This window comes from Hippichthys cyanospilos, chromosome 20, assembly GCF_059441005.1.
Source record: "Hippichthys cyanospilos isolate Australia breed blue-spotted pipefish chromosome 20, RoL_Hcya_1.0, whole genome shotgun sequence".
NCBI classification, from domain to species: Eukaryota; Metazoa; Chordata; class Actinopteri; order Syngnathiformes; family Syngnathidae; genus Hippichthys; species Hippichthys cyanospilos.
In genome coordinates, this window is record NC_142388.1 from 12,065,001 (window position 1) to 12,084,575 (window position 19,575).

At 39.7% G+C, this 19,575-nt stretch overlaps 2 protein-coding genes across 3 annotated transcripts in view; both read right to left on the reverse strand.

The window, feature by feature from the left end:
* ankef1a (ankyrin repeat and EF-hand domain containing 1a) overlaps positions 1-16,635 on the reverse strand; it is a 16,909-nt gene extending 274 nt beyond the window's left edge. The window contains exons 1-11 of one of the 2 annotated variants that reach the window (XM_088402710.1): positions 16,499-16,635; positions 14,962-15,030; positions 13,737-13,972; positions 13,468-13,629; positions 8,427-8,626; positions 7,925-8,074; positions 7,710-7,833; positions 5,239-6,043; positions 4,089-4,315; positions 2,060-2,187; positions 1-1,964 (exon numbers count right to left, since the gene is read on the reverse strand). The exon at positions 1-1,964 is cut by the window's left edge and continues 274 nt beyond it. In XM_088402710.1, the coding sequence (XP_088258836.1) occupies positions 1,959-1,964; positions 2,060-2,187; positions 4,089-4,315; positions 5,239-6,043; positions 7,710-7,833; positions 7,925-8,074; positions 8,427-8,626; positions 13,468-13,629; positions 13,737-13,926 (1,992 nt within the window). In that variant the 5' untranslated portion in view covers positions 13,927-13,972; positions 14,962-15,030; positions 16,499-16,635 and the 3' untranslated portion in view covers positions 1-1,958. Of the gene's footprint in view, positions 1,965-2,059; positions 2,188-4,088; positions 4,316-5,238; positions 6,044-7,709; positions 7,834-7,924; positions 8,075-8,426; positions 8,627-13,467; positions 13,630-13,736; positions 13,973-14,562; positions 14,677-14,961; positions 15,031-16,498 lie in introns of those variants that run through there. The other variant, XM_088402711.1, reaches the window with a different exon arrangement.
* Positions 16,636-17,261: 626 nt separating this feature from the next.
* emilin1a (elastin microfibril interfacer 1a) overlaps positions 17,262-19,575 on the reverse strand; it is a 42,719-nt gene continuing 40,405 nt past the window's right edge. Inside the window, exon 12 of the mRNA XM_088403761.1 lies at positions 17,262-18,598. Coding sequence (XP_088259887.1) covers positions 18,279-18,598 — 320 coding nt within the window. The 3' untranslated portion in view covers positions 17,262-18,278. The remainder of the gene's footprint in view (positions 18,599-19,575) is intronic.

Here is a 19,575-nt window from a genome sequence, read left to right on the forward strand (position 1 = left end):
TCAGGATGACTTCTGGCAATCACATCAGCTAAATCACAGGTGTCAAACTCAAGGCCCGGGGGCCAGATCAAGCCTGCCACATCATTTCGTGTGGCCCGCAAAATGCTAATTATGACTTCAAGTTTCTGGCTAAAATGCTAAATTTGCAAGTTTTATTCAACTTTTACACTTTTTTTGGTTACCAAAACCCCTTTTGAACTGATTTAGCGGCATGTTTTCAAAATGTGTGACGAACATACTTAAAATTGACAGACAGTATAACTCCAATGCGACCCATCCAATGCGGCCCATGACAAAAGTGAGTTTGACACCCCTGAGCTAAATCATTAAACAGAACGCTCCAAATTTTCCAAACTCATGAGCATTGGTTATCATGTAATGTGAGTTGTTTCCAGATTAATTTTTCCAATGGTTACCCATTTGATATTTCCAGTCACAAGTTTTGGCCAGTGCCAAGTTGGAGAGGAGCAAGTTTGACAAGTAGTAATGGGAAAATGAAGCTCCATGAACCACTTTTTATAGCTTCTTGGTCCTCTAGATGGCACTCTTGATTCCATTGCACTAATTTTTATCTTTAAACCGAGAGCCACATTTAGTGGAGAAAAAAAATCAATAAAATTGGCTCATGAGCACTGCTCCATCGTAATGATTTAACCGGTAGAAATGATACATCTTGGGGTCCAACTTCCATGCCTGCTGGTGGCGTTTATGCTTCTCACTGTAGTCTGGAGATTTTTCAGTGCATAGCAGCCATTTCAAACTACCCGATACTACCATAATTCAATAACTAAACAATAAACCGCAATTCCCCAAAAATAGAACTTACCTGCCTATCAGACACGCCCTTAATTTAGGGTCGAATTCCAGTATTTTGTGTTTTTGCGTATAGAATGCACCAACAGTTTGGCAATTGTAGAGCAAAACATTATCTAATCTTTTTAAATTCTTGATATTTTCTTGTGTTCATATCAATGAATTATGTATTTGTTGTGGGTTAAATTAAGTGTTTCAGATTTCCCACATTGTGAGCGGTCGGTAAACGCTGCGCCTGTGAAACATTTAATGCACTTGAAGCATTTTTTTTTTCCTTTTCCTTGCGACACAGTTCAAGTTCATTTTGCCATAAATATTCTAAGTTGAGAACCATCCGTGTTCAACCACATCTGTGATTGTGTATATACCAAAAGGCCGCAATTAATAAACGAGTAAAATGGATTACCTGTGTTCTCTAACGGGTGCAAACAGCTTGCCACTCTTAATTGAATCAGCTGGAGACAAACTTTATATGATCCTCTTGGTTTTATTAATATTCCTGTGTGTGAACAAGGATGGACTCGGACGTTGGTTCAGTCTGCTTGCTTCTTTTAATGAGAATAATGGCTGTAGCTGCAATAGATACTTGTTGCTAACAACCAGCCAACGTCTGCCATCTAGCACGTCCCGTTACGGTGATTAACGGAATGTAAAAATGCACATCTGTGCCTCAAAACTCGAAACATCCTCCAATTGGTGTTGTATAAAAAAAAAAAATAATAATAATAAGTTATCGTTCATAGGACGCACCCATACTTTTGGTTTTCATTTTTGGAAAAAAAGTGTCTCATATTTGGGGAATTACGGTATACCGCTTGCTCAGATTTGTCTCACCAGTGATATAACGTATTATTCCATCCGTACCCCATTGTATCTAAAATCATATTAATCAAAATGATCATCCTTCAAAATTTCTACCTACAGCCATCTACTGGTTGTAACATGATAGTCCACTTTGCCTATAAATACTAATTCACTATTACCTGAGATGTTGCATAAGATGATTTGCTGTGAAAATGTGTTTATTTGAATTTAAAGACAAACTGTATTGAAAGTAATGTGTTGGCAGTGGACCAAGATGAAGAAAATGATCATAAAGGGAAACACATTTAGGGTGATGAGTTCCAAGCGTGGCAGATGGAGAGTTATTTCTGTCACACAAAACAGAAAAGAGAAACATATTTCAAGCTTTTAACATCATCACTTCAGACATGACGTTAAGAGTGGAAAGGTGTTAGTTGGGTACCTTTCCTTTGCCCTTTGGTTTGCCCTTTTTTTGGTTCTTTGGTTTAGGTGCGGCTTCAAACTTCTCTTTGACCAACTGATAGATCTCACCATCACCAAATGCTGTTGCTATGTCAAGGCAGTTTTGTTCTAAATTGGAAAAAAAAAAAGGCGGTTAGCTCTGACATATTTCTTTTCCAGGTTGTAAAATGTCTCAAAATTCGGGGTGGCTGTCAAAATGACATATGCGTGTTTAACCATTCGTATCTGTAAAAGTTATACTTGTGAGTACAACTCTAAATCTCTACACAAATCTCTTGTGTGGAATGGCGTTTATGGATATGACTTTTTTGTGCAATCTTTTGTGATGATGCACAGCTAGGGCCTTCTTCTGGCAAAAAGAAACACTGCAGTTGATTTGAAGGAAGGTTTTCCTAAAAGGGTTCTTTCAAAAGGGAAGTTCTGCATTTAAATCCGATAAACTCGGTTATGGGAAAAGGCAGGCCGCTGATTACATCCTAAGTAGCTATCGAGCGCAACACTCCCACCAAACGGTCACACTTAATTACTACAGTGCTCAAGAAGCTTAAAATTAAGAGGAGCACTAGCCACAAGTGTCATCAATCTATTCATACGAAAAAAAACAGTCACTGGTGGACAAGTATTTTATATGATGATAATTCTTGTCGCTGGCAAGGAAAGAGTTCACATAGTTGCGGTTACCTGTCTACGTCCATTTCTATTCATAAATCTTCTAAATTAATGTTTTTCAAATATATGGATTTAGGAGTTATATCTTATTAGAATTATCCAAAGATGTTACAACTTTGGATCACATGGATGTCAAAGTTATGATCCATTATTTTGTGAAATTGGACTGACAGGCTTGTGAGCGTACTGTAGCTTGCAAGCTAATCACCTATGATTACAAATCCATATATTTGGAAAAACATTAATACACAGCTGGGTTAGGCACCAGCAAGCCTGCAACGCTACTGAGGATAAGTGACTCTTAAAAAAATGGAGTGGATGCATACATTAAATTTTAATTTTGCAAATCATATTTGGGGCCTCGAGGGTTGCAAACCTGCATGTTTTCCATACTGCTCTTTTAAACACACCTGATTCAAATGATTAGGATCATTTTCAAGCTCCTGCAGAGCTAGCTGATGAGCTAATAATTAGATTCAGGTGAGTTAATGACAGAAGCATCAAAAACATGCAGGATTGCGGCCCTCGAGGACTGGAGTTTCAGACCTAAGCATTCAAATATTAACATTCACAATGCTAGCATGAGATTAACAGCCACATAGCCCACAAAAAACAAAGTGTTTGTTTGCACGAGGAGAGGTCCCTAGCAGTGAATTCACACATATTTATGCCCAGAAGAAAGATTAGTACGCACGGGCGGCAATCCACATGAGTCATGTACAGAAAAAGTCGTATCCACAGATGACAATCTGCGTGAGATTCACACTAAAACATTTGAAACACACAAAATTTAGATCCGTACTCACAAGCTTGAACTTTCACGGATATGAACGCTTAAACACGCATGTCTTTTTGACAGCGATCATACTCTATATTTGAACACTATTTTCAGGAAAAAAATAAATATGAAAAATGAATAAAATTGCCAGTAAACATGATGAAAATGGTTGACCTTTATGGTCATGTTATAATAAAAGCTATCATCACTGACACGCTAAATAGCTCCTCCCATTTCAATGTATGGCTTTCGGACATGCTCTTTTTCTCATTACTCTTTCAGGGTTGGTCAAAGAATTTGCTAATCATCTTACTCTGGATATGCTCCCAAGCTTACTTTACACAAGTAACAAAGTGGCATGATCAAAGCGTGCAAGGCTGCCCTTCGCTGTCAACAAATATAGAAATGTGAAGAAAATTGGTCTGTTTTAAGTTATGCGGTGATAGTTGACACCACCCCCAATATGGGGGTTGAAAATGAGGAAATGACTTGTACCCGAATAAATACGGTATACAAAAACAGGCGATATTTATGAGTGATTTTTGATATGATTGAGTCCCACCTTTCTTGTTCTCCATTAAGACATTGGCGCCAGCCTCAAAAAAGAATTCAACAGAGGAGAGGTGAATGCTCTGGATGGCAACCATGAGTGGTGTAGTCCCCGTGATGGTCTGAGCATTGATGTTGGCACCAGCCCTTAGCAGAAGTTCCAATATTTCTACGTTGCCAGCCTGAGCAGCATGGTGAAGTGGTGTCCAACAAAACTGGTCACAGATATCCACCGCCGCACTGTTCAAAACAACCATACCATAATTTCATTATACGACTTTACCACACATGGCCGACTATCACTATATAGCCTACCATGGATACTATATGTGTCTTTCAAGCACTAAAAGCGGATTTCTTCAGGTTTTAGTTTTTGTCTTGTTTTTAATGCCTTTATAATGGTTAGAAACATTAACATTACATTGAAAACATCCACCTCACAGTTAAGGGACTGAGGATCAAATCCACCTCTCTGGCCTTCCTGTGTGGAGTTTGCATGTTCTCCCCAAGCCCGCGTCGGTTCTCTCCGTTCCCTCCCACACTCCAAAACATGCATGGCAGGTGTATTGGACATACTAAATTGTCCTTAGTTGTGATTCGGTGAGTGATTGTGTGTCTGTGTGCCCTGCGATTGACAGGCAACCAGTCCAGCCCGCCTACTGCAGAAAAACTGCTGGGATAGGCACCGGCAAGCCTGCGACCCTTGTGAGGGAAAGCAGCTCAAGAAAATGAATGGATAGATAATGTGTATGCTCCTGAATAGACATTATTGCTTATTACAATCTATTGCAGAGGGAAGACGCACAAGGCATTGTGGTGTGTGATTACTTATCAGCACACCTAGTTCATTTGGATGATTGAAGTGATTGTAAAGTTAAACTTTTACCCATTTTAAGGGCAAGATGTTGAGATTAGTTTAGTAGTTTTTTTTCCAGAGGTTTATTTTTTAAAAAAAATTTTTGTTCTTGCATATTTGCTACAACTTGTCCTCATTAGGATTGTAGATAAGATTGAGCCTATCCTAGATAACTATGGACGAGAGGTGAGTGAAAACCTGTATTGTTCGCCAGCCAGTCATAGGGCACACACTGTAAAGCAAATTACAGCCCAATTTTGAGTTCTCAGGTATCCTAAGAATCCAATCTGGACAAGCTGCGCCTCACCTCTTGTCGATGAGGTACTTAGTCACATCGTAGTTTCCAATGGAGCAGGCCACCATCAGTGGAGTCTTGTAATACGGATCTTGAACATCCACTGAAATCCTTTGACTAAAAGCCTGTTCCAGAGCCTCAATATCGCCGTTCTTCACAAGGTAGTTAATATTGAGGTAGATTTTGTCTGGCTTCTCTGTGTACCATGCAGTGTCATCAACTACGGGATGTTCTGGGGGAAGTTCTTGGTCCAGTTGTCGGATATCTGCGGTATTGTAGGCCTCCATCAAGTATTCGGGTGGGCCTCCATCCTCTCGGCGGGGCCTGAACTCCGGTGGGAGGGTACAAATAGGAATAGGGAGGACAAATTTGGGTTTCTTTTTCCCCTTTTTTCCTTTTTTGCCCTTTTTCTTCTTGGGGAGATAGGATAGGAGAAGGTATGGTTTCTTGATGTAGTTGACACCTTTGATGAAGTCCCCAACATTCACTTGAGGATCTCTTCCGACCCCATGGAATGAGACGATTAATTCGAGCTGCTCTTCGGTTATCGGAGCACGTAATGATGTTAAAACAGAGGCAAATTTTTCACTGGGAACCTTTGCAGTCTCACAAGCTTGCATCAGCTCTTGCTCGTATTCGTTAGACCAGTCATGGAGAGTCAGAGCCCACACGTCTGTCAGGATCGTTGCATCTGGGGTGTCTTTGCCCTTCAGTTTCTCAGCTTTCTTCAGCTCCTTGACAGCTGCTTTGTGACCAGCATCTTTGGCAATCTGACGCGGAAGGAAGCCCTCGTGGTTTTTCAGTTTGGCGTTGCAACCTGAACATAAAGCAAAACAGTGAGGAGTTTTCTTGTTAGTAGTTTTTGCCACACATTAAGTGATTCAGTCTTCAATGAGATAGCCCACTAATGATAGGGCTGATCAATCAAACAGTGTGTAGAATTTAGTGCCATGTAATGGTGAACTAAAATTGTATTGACTCAAAGAAAAAAAAACAGGAATTTCAAAAATGTGCATAACTTTGTACCTAATCGATGTTTGTTTTTGCAAAATCTTAGGTCTAGTAATCCCCTAAGTCCATTGCACAGGTCATGCTGATCCTAACTAGAGGCAGACGTAGTTTACCGCCATCTTTCTGCAATGGATAATCGTAGTAGTAGTGTAGTGGTGAAAGCAGGGGTGGCCAGTTTGTAGGTAGCGACCGCCTTTCCGTGAGTGATCCACCGATGTTTTGCCGAAACGGACTAAGACTGACACCGTAGTACATTTCATCCAGAATTGTAATTGTCACCACCTGTGTCACCTTTAACCCTTGGTAACGGTTTATCAGTTAATCTTCTAAATTTCTAAGAAATGTTTAAACTGCAATTACTTGGGCGTATGGAAATATTAACATAGTCTAAATTGACAGCAAGCATACTTATATAAGGATCAGTGGTGGGAGTAATGCATTACAAAAGTCATGTAATGACTGTAATGCATTACTTTTTGCTGTAACGCGGTAGTGTGATGCATTACACGTAATAAAAAAAAAAAAAAAAACATGGAAATGAGAGAAACGCAGTGCATTACAATGCATTTTTAACCTGAAAGTGGTGTTTTCTTTCCCCAAATTTTCCAAAAACATTGCGAGATCGGAATAGAAAAGTCCGGGGCAAAATGTTTACTTCTTGCTATTAGTATCTACTACAGCAGAGATGACTGCGGCAGCAGAAGACACCAGGTTAAATATGGACAATACATACACAAGATGGACATACACCAATTACTTTCAGTTCATCAGAGATAGAGACAAGAAAAATATAATATGTACATATTTTGCGCGATACCTATATAAAGAGCTGACCACTTATTATTACCAGTAATTTGACAGACCATTTAGAGTGGTGCCATAGTAATGTGAAGTTACCGAAAAGAAAAGATGCGGAGGATTGAGGATAGGGATAAAACAAAGCTGGCAAAATGAACGTTCTCTTGCTCAGGGATGTCACTTCCATCTCAAGAGGTTAGAAGACTCGTGGCGGAGTCGTGCGTCGAAGTTATGCTGCCGCTTTCCACAGATGATAGAATTTTAAGGGTTTAAGAGTATTTATGTATTACTATTATTATTCACACTGTATAATTTGATTATTATGCATTAATGTAATTCCAATATGTATTTGTTTCTGTTTTTGATGCATTTTTTTTAATTTAATAACATTAATTTAAAGGGTTTAGGAGCATTTTGCGGGGGCTTAGAACGGATTGGGCTGTTGACATGTAAAAAGCGGCTCTACTCATGAAAAAATTCACGTTTTACTTTAATTACTTCCAAAACAGATTAGTTTCGTACCACTGCATTAAATCGTAATCATAACAGTAGGGATGGTAGTGGGGTACTATTTTATAACTTACTATCCAAAATTGCACCTGCGACTGTTGGTGCTTTTTTTTTTTTTTTTTTTTTGTGAATTGTGAAGAATGTATGTAATATGTGGCCTGTACCTCTCTGAGCCAGGAACCTGCAGCAGTTGACGTTGCCTGTTGTAGCGGCAAAGTGGAGGGCTGTGCACTCTTCCACATTAACCACACTCATGTCTGCTGAGAATGCAGATAGCAGTACAACCACCTGTCATCAATCAAAAAGAACATTCCTCCTTGATGATGAGTTAAGTCAAACATATAATTCAGAAGTAGAATGATTGCCTCGTCAAATTTACCTCAAAAAAGCCCCCCATGGCGGCGTAGTGCACCGCAGTCATTCGTTTCATGTCAAGGACGTTGGGGTCCCCCCCACGTTTTAGAATGTCTCGGACAAGCTCCACCGATCCAGCTTTGGCAGCCTCCATCAACGCTGTCATACCAGTTAGCTAAGGATAGAAGGATATTAACTCTTTCAGTGCCAAGCGTTATCGAATAAGGCAACTTCTCGAGTGCCAGTATACCCTATTTAGCATTTTCACTCATCTTTCAAGGCCGACAGAATTTTGTCAGAGCATATGAAAGATTGATTTCCATTCCTTACCTTAAATTGCAAGTAAGTAATATCAAGGGTGTTAGATACCCTCCATAAAAAAAACATATTTGATGTGAAATTGTATTATTTTTTTATAAATTATTGACAATAATTAATGGATTTTCACATTAGAAATGTGCACATTATTGTTCAATGTTGTATTTTGTTTTATGAAATGACTGCTCAATCTCTGTGTAAATATGCACCAGATCCGATGCGTTGGGGTTGGCCCCTTTCTCCAGCAACATGTGACACATGGGAGCGCAGTCTTCAGCGTGTTGACACATCAGTTGAAAGATATGAGTCCCCTGCGATGACACATTGTTGACGTCTGCATGGTACTCTAGCGCTGTCTGCAGGCAACGTGTGTGCCGCTTTGTTGGGTAGATGCAGTAGAAGAGAACCCCTGAAGTGGTGGGAGAAAGATGGACAAGTTCAACGATGACATTTTCTGGCAAGGTAGGTCATCACTCGCAGATGTATTGTATGTCCTATTCATTCAGCTGTCATGTTTAGCATTTCTTGGCTGCTCCATCATTTATAGTCTTTTGGACCCCCCTTCCATCATCGTTGGTCCATCGTTTTTGGAAGTATACCCAAACTGTAACGGTTGGACCATCGCTTCCTTCATCAATACCCCCCCCCCCCCCCCCCCCACACACACACACACACACACACAAAATAAAAAAATGCCAGCGTTCCCTTCAATCACCCATTTGTTTATAAGGTAGACAAACGTATGCCTTACTAAATGAAATTAAATGAAATCGGCTCGGTCAGAGCTAAGTTTAACAAGTATTTTTAACTTAAATTTCAGCCTCAAAACGCAACTATTGAAATTTCTATAGTCCGTTAAATTTGGAGTTGCATCTATAATGAATTTTAGCTTACCTTGAGAAATTGCAAGTTAAAATTTAACCGAGTTTTCGATTAATACGTCGAATATTTGATAGACTGTTCGATTCTAAAATTTGTTGTGATGGGATCAGCAAGTCTTGCTTTGCGGATCTGACTGCAAATTTTTACACTAAAAAAAAAAAAAAAAAAAAAAATATATATATATATATATATATATATGTATATATATATATATATATATATATATATATATATATATATATATATATATATATATATATATATATATGTATGGGGTGTTAAGACGTTTTGAAAGATATGAGACGTTAAGACATTTTTGTCAATTTAACTTCAGTAATACTTTTTTACTTGTGGTGTATGTGACAGATGGAATTTAGGCAAATTTCGACATTCACCACTTGAGAATCATGCAAAGCATGATAATGCCATCCAATGGACGTGATTGGTAATTGCGCTCTCAGTTCCTTTAATAAACATGATGGTGTATTATAGCCTAGAGTTAAACCCCTTAGCTGGCTTATTTTTCGTGTTACACTTCTATCACTGTGTTGTTTCAAATGCAGTGTAACTGTCGAACCACAGATATGGTTCTAACTTTAGGTATAAGTACTAAAACAGAAAAAAAAATTATTATGAGTGGAGATAGAAGTAGACCAGCACCTGATAAATGACGGAACAGAAAAAATAAAGTCAAATGTCGCCCTCTAGTGATGGTGGATGGTCGGGTAAAAATACACCAACGGACTGAGGGACAGACAATTACAATTTTGTATGGCTTAAAAAAAATGACGGACCGGCGATGACGGAAAAGGGGCAGGGCTGACGAATATAGGACCAGCAAAAAAATTTAAGTTGCCCACCTCTGCAATTTATTTACTATCAATTTATTGTCTGTACACAAGACAATGGTTTCAAAATGAATAAGTTATGTAAACATTTAAATATATACAAGCAAAGCATGATCAGTCAAGCGCATGTTCACGTCGTATCAGTGAAAACTGCAGTACAATGCAGACTATTAGAGGACTCAGACGTTCATCTTGGAAGAGAAGAGGCCTGGCTATCGGGTTACACAATGTTTCACAGGAGAGGCTCACCAGTAGAGGTTGATCTGTAATTACATCTTACCAACACACTTTTGGCTGCCTTCACTGTATTTGCCTCTCCTTCAATCTGACATTTCCCAATGCCTCTCTCAAAGAGTGCAATTTTCAGTAGGCGTTAATAGCACCAATGACACTTTGACTAATAAGTGCGACAGATTATAAATGGTCCTAAAGAAGGGCTTTAGGCTCTTCGATTCAAAGTGTCTGGGTTACTGCAGCCTCATCAATATCTTAGAGACCCGCCATGCATTTTGATGAGCTGGACGACCAGGCAGCGCCTTCAAATAAACCTATTGATCTCACTTAAGGTGGAAAATGCATCCATTTAGGAAACTGATCCTTTGCAATCAAGCTTGAATATAAATGCAGTGGTGTAACCCCAGACTAATCTATTATCTTTTGTTGTTAAAGACTAGCATTACAGGTGTAATATTTAAAAATAGGACATTTAAGTAAACACAATCCAATGAAACATACAAATAAACACACAACCTCTGTTTGTGGGATTGAACAACTGTGCGTATGCCTGTTGTTATTATTGGAAATATCTCGACTCGACTCACAAATTAATTACAGTTCCAAACCCCAGTTCGTTTTACTACTGCTCAGGAAAAATTGTTTAAAACACTGTGCTCATTATCAACCACATTTTTCACTCTCCAATCCACACCTACAAAAAAGGAAATGTGACTTTTAACATGCCAACCATCTTCCATTGTTCTAAAATAAACATTTCCATCACCAAAATAATCCACTCATGTCACTTCAAATTACTCCATGAATAATTCTGTTGCGTAAAAATGAACTTTTCCTTTACTTACCTTTGTTATTTATTACCAAGCATCCATCACTAACAGCAAATAGTAAACAGAAACCAGTGTCCATGGCTGCAGTACCAAGCAAAAGTTTGGAAACACATTTGAACTCACAACTCGCAGCTGGGAACGGAAATTTATTCCAGCACGTAAAGAATAACCCACATCATAAAGCTGAGAAAATACCAAAATATGCCTACATTTTTACATCCAAATTTTAGTGGTTACATAGATCATGGCTGTCCAATTATAACACATTGTGTTTTTAAAATGACACTACTTTTAGAGGCATTTCTTCATCGTGTATCGGTTGCAGTTATAGGGTGGAGGGGGTGGAGCGAAATTGAGACAAGTGTGAGGTGATGTGCACCCACAAATGTCGGAAACTAACAACAATAAAATCATCTGAAGTTTCAATGCTTTATTTTTTGACACAGCTGACTATTAACTTCGAAAAGTCAAAAGTCATCATCACTATCTGACAGGTCAAATAGCTCCTCCCATTTAACTCTCAGACACCCCCTCCTTCCTGCTTGTCATTTGCGCAAACATCCTCGCTATTCTTCCACTCATCTTCCAGGACTTAAGGGGAACAAGTTGTCAGAGAAATCTCAGAAAAGAAGACTAGGACAAGCCTAGCTGCTTAAACAGCAAAAAGAGTAACTCAGACCAGCCAAGATTGACTTTTCTATGCCGGCATAGGGAAAAAAAGCTTGGGCAAATGTAACTCGTGGGTCTTCCAACGCCAGTTTTCCACTTGCCCAGCCGTTCCCCCTGGCTTTTATTGAATAGAAGCATAGCAGATTACAAGACACAACAAAAGAGCCAGCCGGGCGCCACCGGCAGCTGGGCCAAGGTCCCGGCTCACACTTTCGTGCGTCAACAGTTCTATCTAAGGACAGGGTCAAGATGAACTAGGATTGCATAAATGGGTAACAATGAACTAAGAACATAATGATAACAACCTAATATATGATTCCCTTCACACAAGTCAAGCCGCCTTTTCCTTTTCATAATGCGTCAAAGTCCACTGAAAAAAATTTCCACGCAGCCTCGCTGACAACAAAGAGGCAATTAGGTGGCACTTGACAAAAGCGCATTTTTGCGATGTTCTGATCTCTTGTGAGTGCTTACAATATCGTATTTATTGTGCATTTTAGTGCCTAATTCAAACTTGAATTGGTTCGCCATGGGTCCCAAGATTGCTAGTGATAAAGGGAGAAGAAGATAGTAAGGAAACGAAGCTGGAGATAATCAAGAAACACGAAGCAGGCCAGGCTAGGCTACAGTCGCTAGGGAATATGGCCTTAACAAGCTCAAGTCACATCACTCCAAAGGTAAATAAATCCTTTACATATTTCTTATTTATGACATTTAATTATATACATGTATATTAAACGTATATAATAGCACTTACTATACTATTTTGCTGCTAATTTTTAATATGTATATACAACTCTGATGTTTTTTACCTGGAGTTTTATACACATTAGCTAATTACCATTGGTTTCTATCGTTCGGCATACGATGATTTTTCCGAACAATCCCAACTGCAGAATGGACTAATTTTGTATGGCAGGGGTCCACTGTATAGATATATTATCATTTTAAGCCTGGTAAATGGCATGATAGTACTTATTTCACATTCAAAAGAATGTTATTCAAACATAGATGTGGAAAAAATTGGTTTTGAGTTATGGGGCTGGAGGTGAGCTCATGGGAAGGGGGATCCACATTATCACTTTGGGCTGAGCCCAGCTGAGCCGCAAGACGAACAAGCGGTCGTAACATTGTTGTTTCTTGACAAATCACGAATGACTACTGAAATGTTAATGGAAGTACGCTCCCTCACTGATTTGCTCACAAAACACCAATAGCATGGGACTTCATTAATCATGAGGGAGGAATGGATCGCTTTACAAAGTGATCCATTCGCTCATGTCTACTCACAATATTTGTTGTTTTGAACGAATCAGTCATTTTCGACCCAACACTAATGTATATTTGTCAAGTAGATTTGTCTTGGGTTCCCACGACTGTAACACATTAGGAGAAGACTGAGTAACTGTGAGGTTACGATAAAAATGAGTAACTTCTTCTATTAATTCATCACTGCCAAATATATTCCAGTAGGGCTGGACTTTTTTTTACAAAAACTTCCCAAAGTCAGGTCACTTTAAAAATAGGTCAACTGAAAATATATGCTAAAAATAAATGCATGCCTCGAATCTCCACCAGAATCATGTGTTCATATCATTTACAATAGCCCTTTCTTGCAGACAGTAATGCAATAGCAGCCTCATAGACCCATTGTGTAAGTGTGAACAAAATGATAGATTGTTGACCTTAAACGGTAATCGCTAGCACCCGATTGCTAATCGCAATTTCTAACTGTTCAGCACAGGTGCTGTTAGTGACAATACCCAAGTGTTGAGTGCACTACTTACCTTTGCCTTCATTGTCTCTGATGCTCATATCAGCGTCGTGGTCTGCCAACATTTTCACAATGCCGTCATTACCCAGTTCGGTTGCTAACATAACAGGCGTGTGGCCCTTTTTATTTTGGATGTCAGGGTGAGCTCTCAGGGAGAGAAGTAACCTGGTCAGGTCTAAGAAAGTATTGTAGAAATTACGTCTTCGATTGACATTTTGCAATGAGCTTTTGCACAGATGGACTTTTCGTGAAACGTTAGTGAAAACGGAGCGAGGCGATCACCTTGGTTGTTGGCTGCAACCGCCATGTGAAGTGCTGCCGTTCCATCCTGTGGCTCTGTCAGATTAATGAGGTTTGCCACCCCAAAGTTGGCCATCTCCTCAATCTGCGCCTCATCATTTTCATTGATGTACTGCAACAAGCGATAGATCTGCAGCACCTGCAGTCGGTTGTCTACTTCCCTTCCAGTCATGCTTGCGTTGAACACAGGTGACTGGTAATGACAAGAGGCTCAAAACCTGTTGATGAGATGCATGGTTTGAAATATGAGCTAATATCAATACATAATTGGCAGGACACATCTTTGGAGCATAGTAATGCAAATTCCCATTAATAAAGTCCAGACTAAGACATTATAACATATAGCCTCCAAAATTCAAATTTCAACCCTTCAAATTTATAATATTCAGTGAAGCGGTTGATAACGTGAATGCAGTTCATTTGGTTGCCTTGAGATGACGCTAGTGTATTTGTTGTATGCAGAGAACTTTGCTTACATCGTTTTCGTACATTTCCAGCGTTCTAGGCATCATTTACAAGTCCTCAGGAGCAATAATATGTATCTTCAGCATGTAAGTTTACTTACTTTTAGATGTGTAATGAGCATAATGAGCTATATTTAAAATGCCAAATCCATATTTCCTGGTATGTAAAAGTAATGTAAAAGTAATGCAATTGTAGCATAATGCCTTACATTTACAAATACAGTGATATTATATGACTAATTTAGAATGACAGAAATAAGTAATAAATATTGCATTACAGTTTTGAAGCCTAATACTGCTCAGATTTAGAGTATACATCTACAGTATATAGACTATAACTCAACCTTGTGTCACTGATCCTCTTGTATAGAAGTAAAAAGGTCATTTCATAATGAGTGTATTTCATTTTGGTGGCACGAGGATCATTCAAAATGGTGGAATGTACACTTTAATGGAATTGTTTACTGGCCGAAAAGACATTTGTGCACAGCTGTTGTATGGAGTTAAGATTCAAGGCCCTGAAACATTAGATGATGATGTCATTTTCATAAAACTCTGTGATGCAACTGTATTCAGCTGTAAATAACAGCAGCGTGACATCATCACAGCAAAAATTGGGGTTACAATTTTAGATTATTTGGTTTGTTTTAACTCCAAAAGTGTAATTTGATTTCAAAGGTAAATGGTGTCCATAGTGGGTTTTATTTCACATAGTTGAACACCCCAACTTAGATGAACTCCACCTGCACGTCTCCAGCTTGAGAGACACATCAGCGCCATTTTCCTTCTCCTTCATTCCTCCTTGCTTATCACTGGGGGGGGAAAAAAAAACAATCCAAAATGAATTTTGGGCCCATTAAGTCATTTTCACTCACAAAAATAACATGCTTTGAATCAGGGTTGTCAAACTGATGCTTATCATGGGCCACTTGACTCTGGAGTCAAATCAATTTGAAGTGTGTTTGTACACATTTACATTGTTTTGAAATCAAGAGGCCGGTAAAGCTGTGCAAAACAGATTGAGAACAAGAAATGCTTTTTTTTTTCCCTCAAAATTGAAAAAAAATTGAAGACAACTTGCAAATTTGGTATTTTAGCCAGAAACTTGAAGTCAAATCAGCATTTCGCGAGCCACATAAAACGATGTGGCGGGGCCAAATCCGGCCCTCGAGCCTTTAATTTGACACCTATGCTCTGTTCAAGAGATATTCTCTATTAGTTGGCGGTCAGGTGGTATTCTGGCAGACTGTGTATGCTATGCATGCTGTTCAATTCTGACTGGCCCTTTTGTGTGCAGTTTGCATGTACTCCCCATGCCTGTGAGGCTTTTCTCCAGTTTCTTGCTCTAAATTGCCCTTAGGTGTGTTAGCAATTGTGAATGGTTAGTTGTCTGTGTGTCCTGTGATTGACTCAACCCAGTTCAGGATTTAGCCTGCCTACTGCTGGGTTAGTTTTCTCTAAGTACCCTGGTTTCATCCCACAGTCCAAAAACATGCATGGTAGGTGTATTGTGCACTATAAATCTTCCCTAGGAATGTTTGTGTGAATTAATGGTTGTTCATATTTGTGCGTGCCCTGTGTTGGCTGGCAACCAGCTCAGGGTGACTCACGCCTATGGTCTGAAGACAGCTGGGATAGGCTCCAGCGCGCCACGACCCTCATGGGAATGGATGGATAGATGGATGGAAGTGGATGGTGTTCCACAGTAAAATATGCACATTTAAACTTGTTCTGGGGTTACAGATGCTAGTGAAATTCCAAACTTGAAATTTTTATCACTGAGCTTAGTTGTAATGACAAACCAATGCTGTGGCTTGATAGTTAAGGACAGGAACAATACATGATACTGGGGATCGAATGCAGCTCAGACCAAAACTTTTTGGAGTCAACTTATAAGAGTATCTGAGAAGTTGCTTGTCCACTCCTCTAATTTGAATGTTAACTCGATTCGTGAGATGAAAATGAACTCCCGGTATGAAAGAGTGAACCACTTTAAAACTGTTGATCCAATATCGTGTTAAAATGAACTCTATGGGCGTCAATTCAACACCTAGCTTTTTTGCTCTGCACCACCATAGTAGTTTGGAGCATTGTACTGCTCTTGAATAAATCCAGAGCAACACGATGCATATGCATTCCAATTTACTAATATACCACTTATCTGATTGAGGCACATGTTTTCCCCCCTGCAAATTAACACATACGAAAACAGTACTGACAAGGAATTTTTAAAAAACAACAACAAAAAACAGGGTAAGCTTCAATCACGAATGCACTCACCTGCACCACGGACGCACTCGTCCACTTAAGGTAACTAGGAAACATAGTGAAAAAGCTCTGTAGCCATTAGGAAAATGTTGTCTTCCCCCCCATGGTAACAAGCAGCCAGCTATCCTTCCATTACAAAGCGCCGTCTGTCTTTTACGTATTGTCTTCTCTGGTGAAGAGGCGTAACCCGGCTCCATGGCAACGAAACACGCTAAATCCCAGCAGTGCAATGTGGGATATGTTTTCGGGTGTTGCTGATTTTACAGAATCGTTTTTTAAAAATTTTTTTAATCCCCCATGTTTTGGGCAAGATTATACATGTAAGGTCTTGTCCGCCATTGGAATAAACTTAACTGCAATAGACATGCCATGTGTGACTTGTTAGAAACGGAGCTGCCTTTTAATATTTAATATATGAAATAATTGCCCGTTTTCTTTCCCAAAACGTCCTCAACACAATAAATTGTCCTGAAGGGAAGAGCACTAGGCGTGAACATACTGTAATTCACGAAGGCCTTTTGGTCTGATTTACCTGTATTTCCGTCTTTGTCCGCAGGGAGGCACTGTAGTACAGAAAAAGACCAAAGAAGCGGAAGCCACTGTGGCGTTTCTTGATCGGATAAACCCAATTTCACAACAATTTCAATTATTTCAAGCATAAATATAAAAGAGATGGAAAAACATTTCGTAAAACTTGTAAGTCATTTGTTACTTTTACAGTCATGTCCACAAACACACCCGAAATGGTAACTACAATAAATGGGAAAAAAATGAATAAAGTGTAAAGTGTATTTTGTATTTGGCAAACATATTACAAAACATACAAAAACATATACAGTACCTTACAAGGTGAAGTGGAAGCGCATAAAAATACTATACGATAGAACCTTTTGAAAAATATTTACATTCCTTCAAGAGTACAATTTCATGAAAAATAATTCCCACTTGGGGAATGTTTCTATCAAGGCGAAAATAGACAAAATACATTGATTGAAATTAATATTTATACTGCTCATACAATAGCTTACTCATAACTGACTTATTTATGCAAAAAAAAAAAAAACTTTTTCGAAACACATTTTAGAATGTTTAATTGATGCGATGCTGCATCAACTGTATCTAGCCCTCATTAGAAAACAGAAACATTTCCCATATTTGCCCGTAGCTGGCCTGTTCCTTCCTCAGTTTCATCCTGTGGTCTCCACCGCACTAACTGTGGACAACTTTTGCACTTCCTGCAAAGAATAGTGATTTCAACTGTCACACTCCCACTTATTTCCCTCTGCATTTTTCTAGGACAGCTGGCTTCCTGCATCGCGGTTCTCGGAATCTGCTTGCGGTCAAATCGGAAATGTCAGCACTAAAAGAATAGCAATCATTAGAGAGAAAAATGTCTGGACATGACAAAAAAACTTTGAATACTTTTTGGTTTGTGGGTGGATGTGCTGAATATTTTATTCCCCTTTTTTTCATTTAAAAAAGGCACCTGATCCGCGGTGATGAAAATAATGGATTCTCCACGGATAACAAAAAGTGGCTTTTGTAAAAAACATCAAGACCTCAATAAAATTTAACAAAGGGTCTTCTTAAAGCTCAAATTATGGTTTAAAAGTGGAAGGGGATTTATTTTCGCCTGGTGACTAAAGTTTAAAATATGCAATTCCCTGAAAGAACCCTTGTTTGCTCTCAAGAGACCCTCTTGGGTCATTTCAATCTGCATAACTGCTTGGTTGCTCTGTCATTTAAACAAACAACAAAAAACAGCATCAAAAAGTCACCATTGCTTATGCCATCAGATGCTCTCATACAGCAACATCCCACTGAAAATGGTCAAGGGCTCCGAGGAGTATGCCAGTTTGCCTGTGACTAAGTCGATACAGACAGTATCCCCCGCTTCCATGGGCAGGATGATGTTAAAGACCGCCAGCGCTCCCGGGATGTGTTTTGCTTCCGCCATGGGCTTCTCCAGGCCTTCGGGCTGATACCCGGCTGAGTCGACCCGAGCCACACCGGTGTTGGATTTGGACAACACTGCCTCGATCTTCACATTCTTATGGCCGGTCAGAATTCCGCTGAAAAAGTACTTCCCTCTCACTGGAGCTGTGAAATACCCTGCAGGACAAAAGAAAAACATAACATTTGCATACAACAGTTGCACAAATTAACGGTCAATTATAGAAGTGCGAAGAGCGAATCAATTAATCGACGACTAATCAATGAATTCTTACAGTGCCAAGCGTGATCGGAAAAGGCAACTTCTCGAGTGCCAGTGCAGTAAGTATTCCCACCTCTGTCAAACGGAAACTCCCAAACACGGAAAAAAAACGTATGCATTAAATTTAAATTTTATACAACTATATTAGATTAATGAACGGGACTTCCAGAACCTGAAAGCTATACGGAAGCCCGCAGTGGCCCAAAATTTGGAAGTTCGTGCTCAATACTACGCAAAAACTGTCACGTCTTTTGCCTTTTTAGTTTGTGTTGATTTGCAGACTCTCTCCTTCCCCCGCATTGGGCGGGGCCATCGGACACTCACACCTGTTGTGCATCTCGTCAGAGGGCTTTATAAGCTGGCTGGCAATCACAAGCCTTTGCCGGGTTATTCCTTCGCCAAGCTTGCTTGCTGTTCCGTGATTCCCAGCGCTCTTGTCCTCACGTCCCCCCTTCCCGAGTCCTTTTGGTTTGTACTTTGTGCGTGTTATGTTTTTCAGTTTGTGAACCATTTCTGTTGCTACTTTGTTTGCAGCCGTTTCCCGTGAACTCACGCCCTCCGTGCTGCCCTTTGTTCCCGTGGACTTTTGATCCAGACGTTCTCGTCTCGCTTTGTGTTGGTACTTTGTGACTTTGATTTGCTACTTTGCCTTCGGACTGTTCTTGTGTTTTTCTCACGCCTTGTGCGCTCTTTTTGTTAATAAACTCTGTATCACCACCTCTCGTGCCTGGTTGGGGTCCATCCCCATTTGGGATCCGCGTTATTCGTGACAGAATAACCCGGCCACTCAATGGACCCCAACGACGGCGAGCGGTTGCGCAAGGCTCTCGCGAGCCAGGGGCAGTTGGTCGGTCACCACCAACAAGTGCTGAAG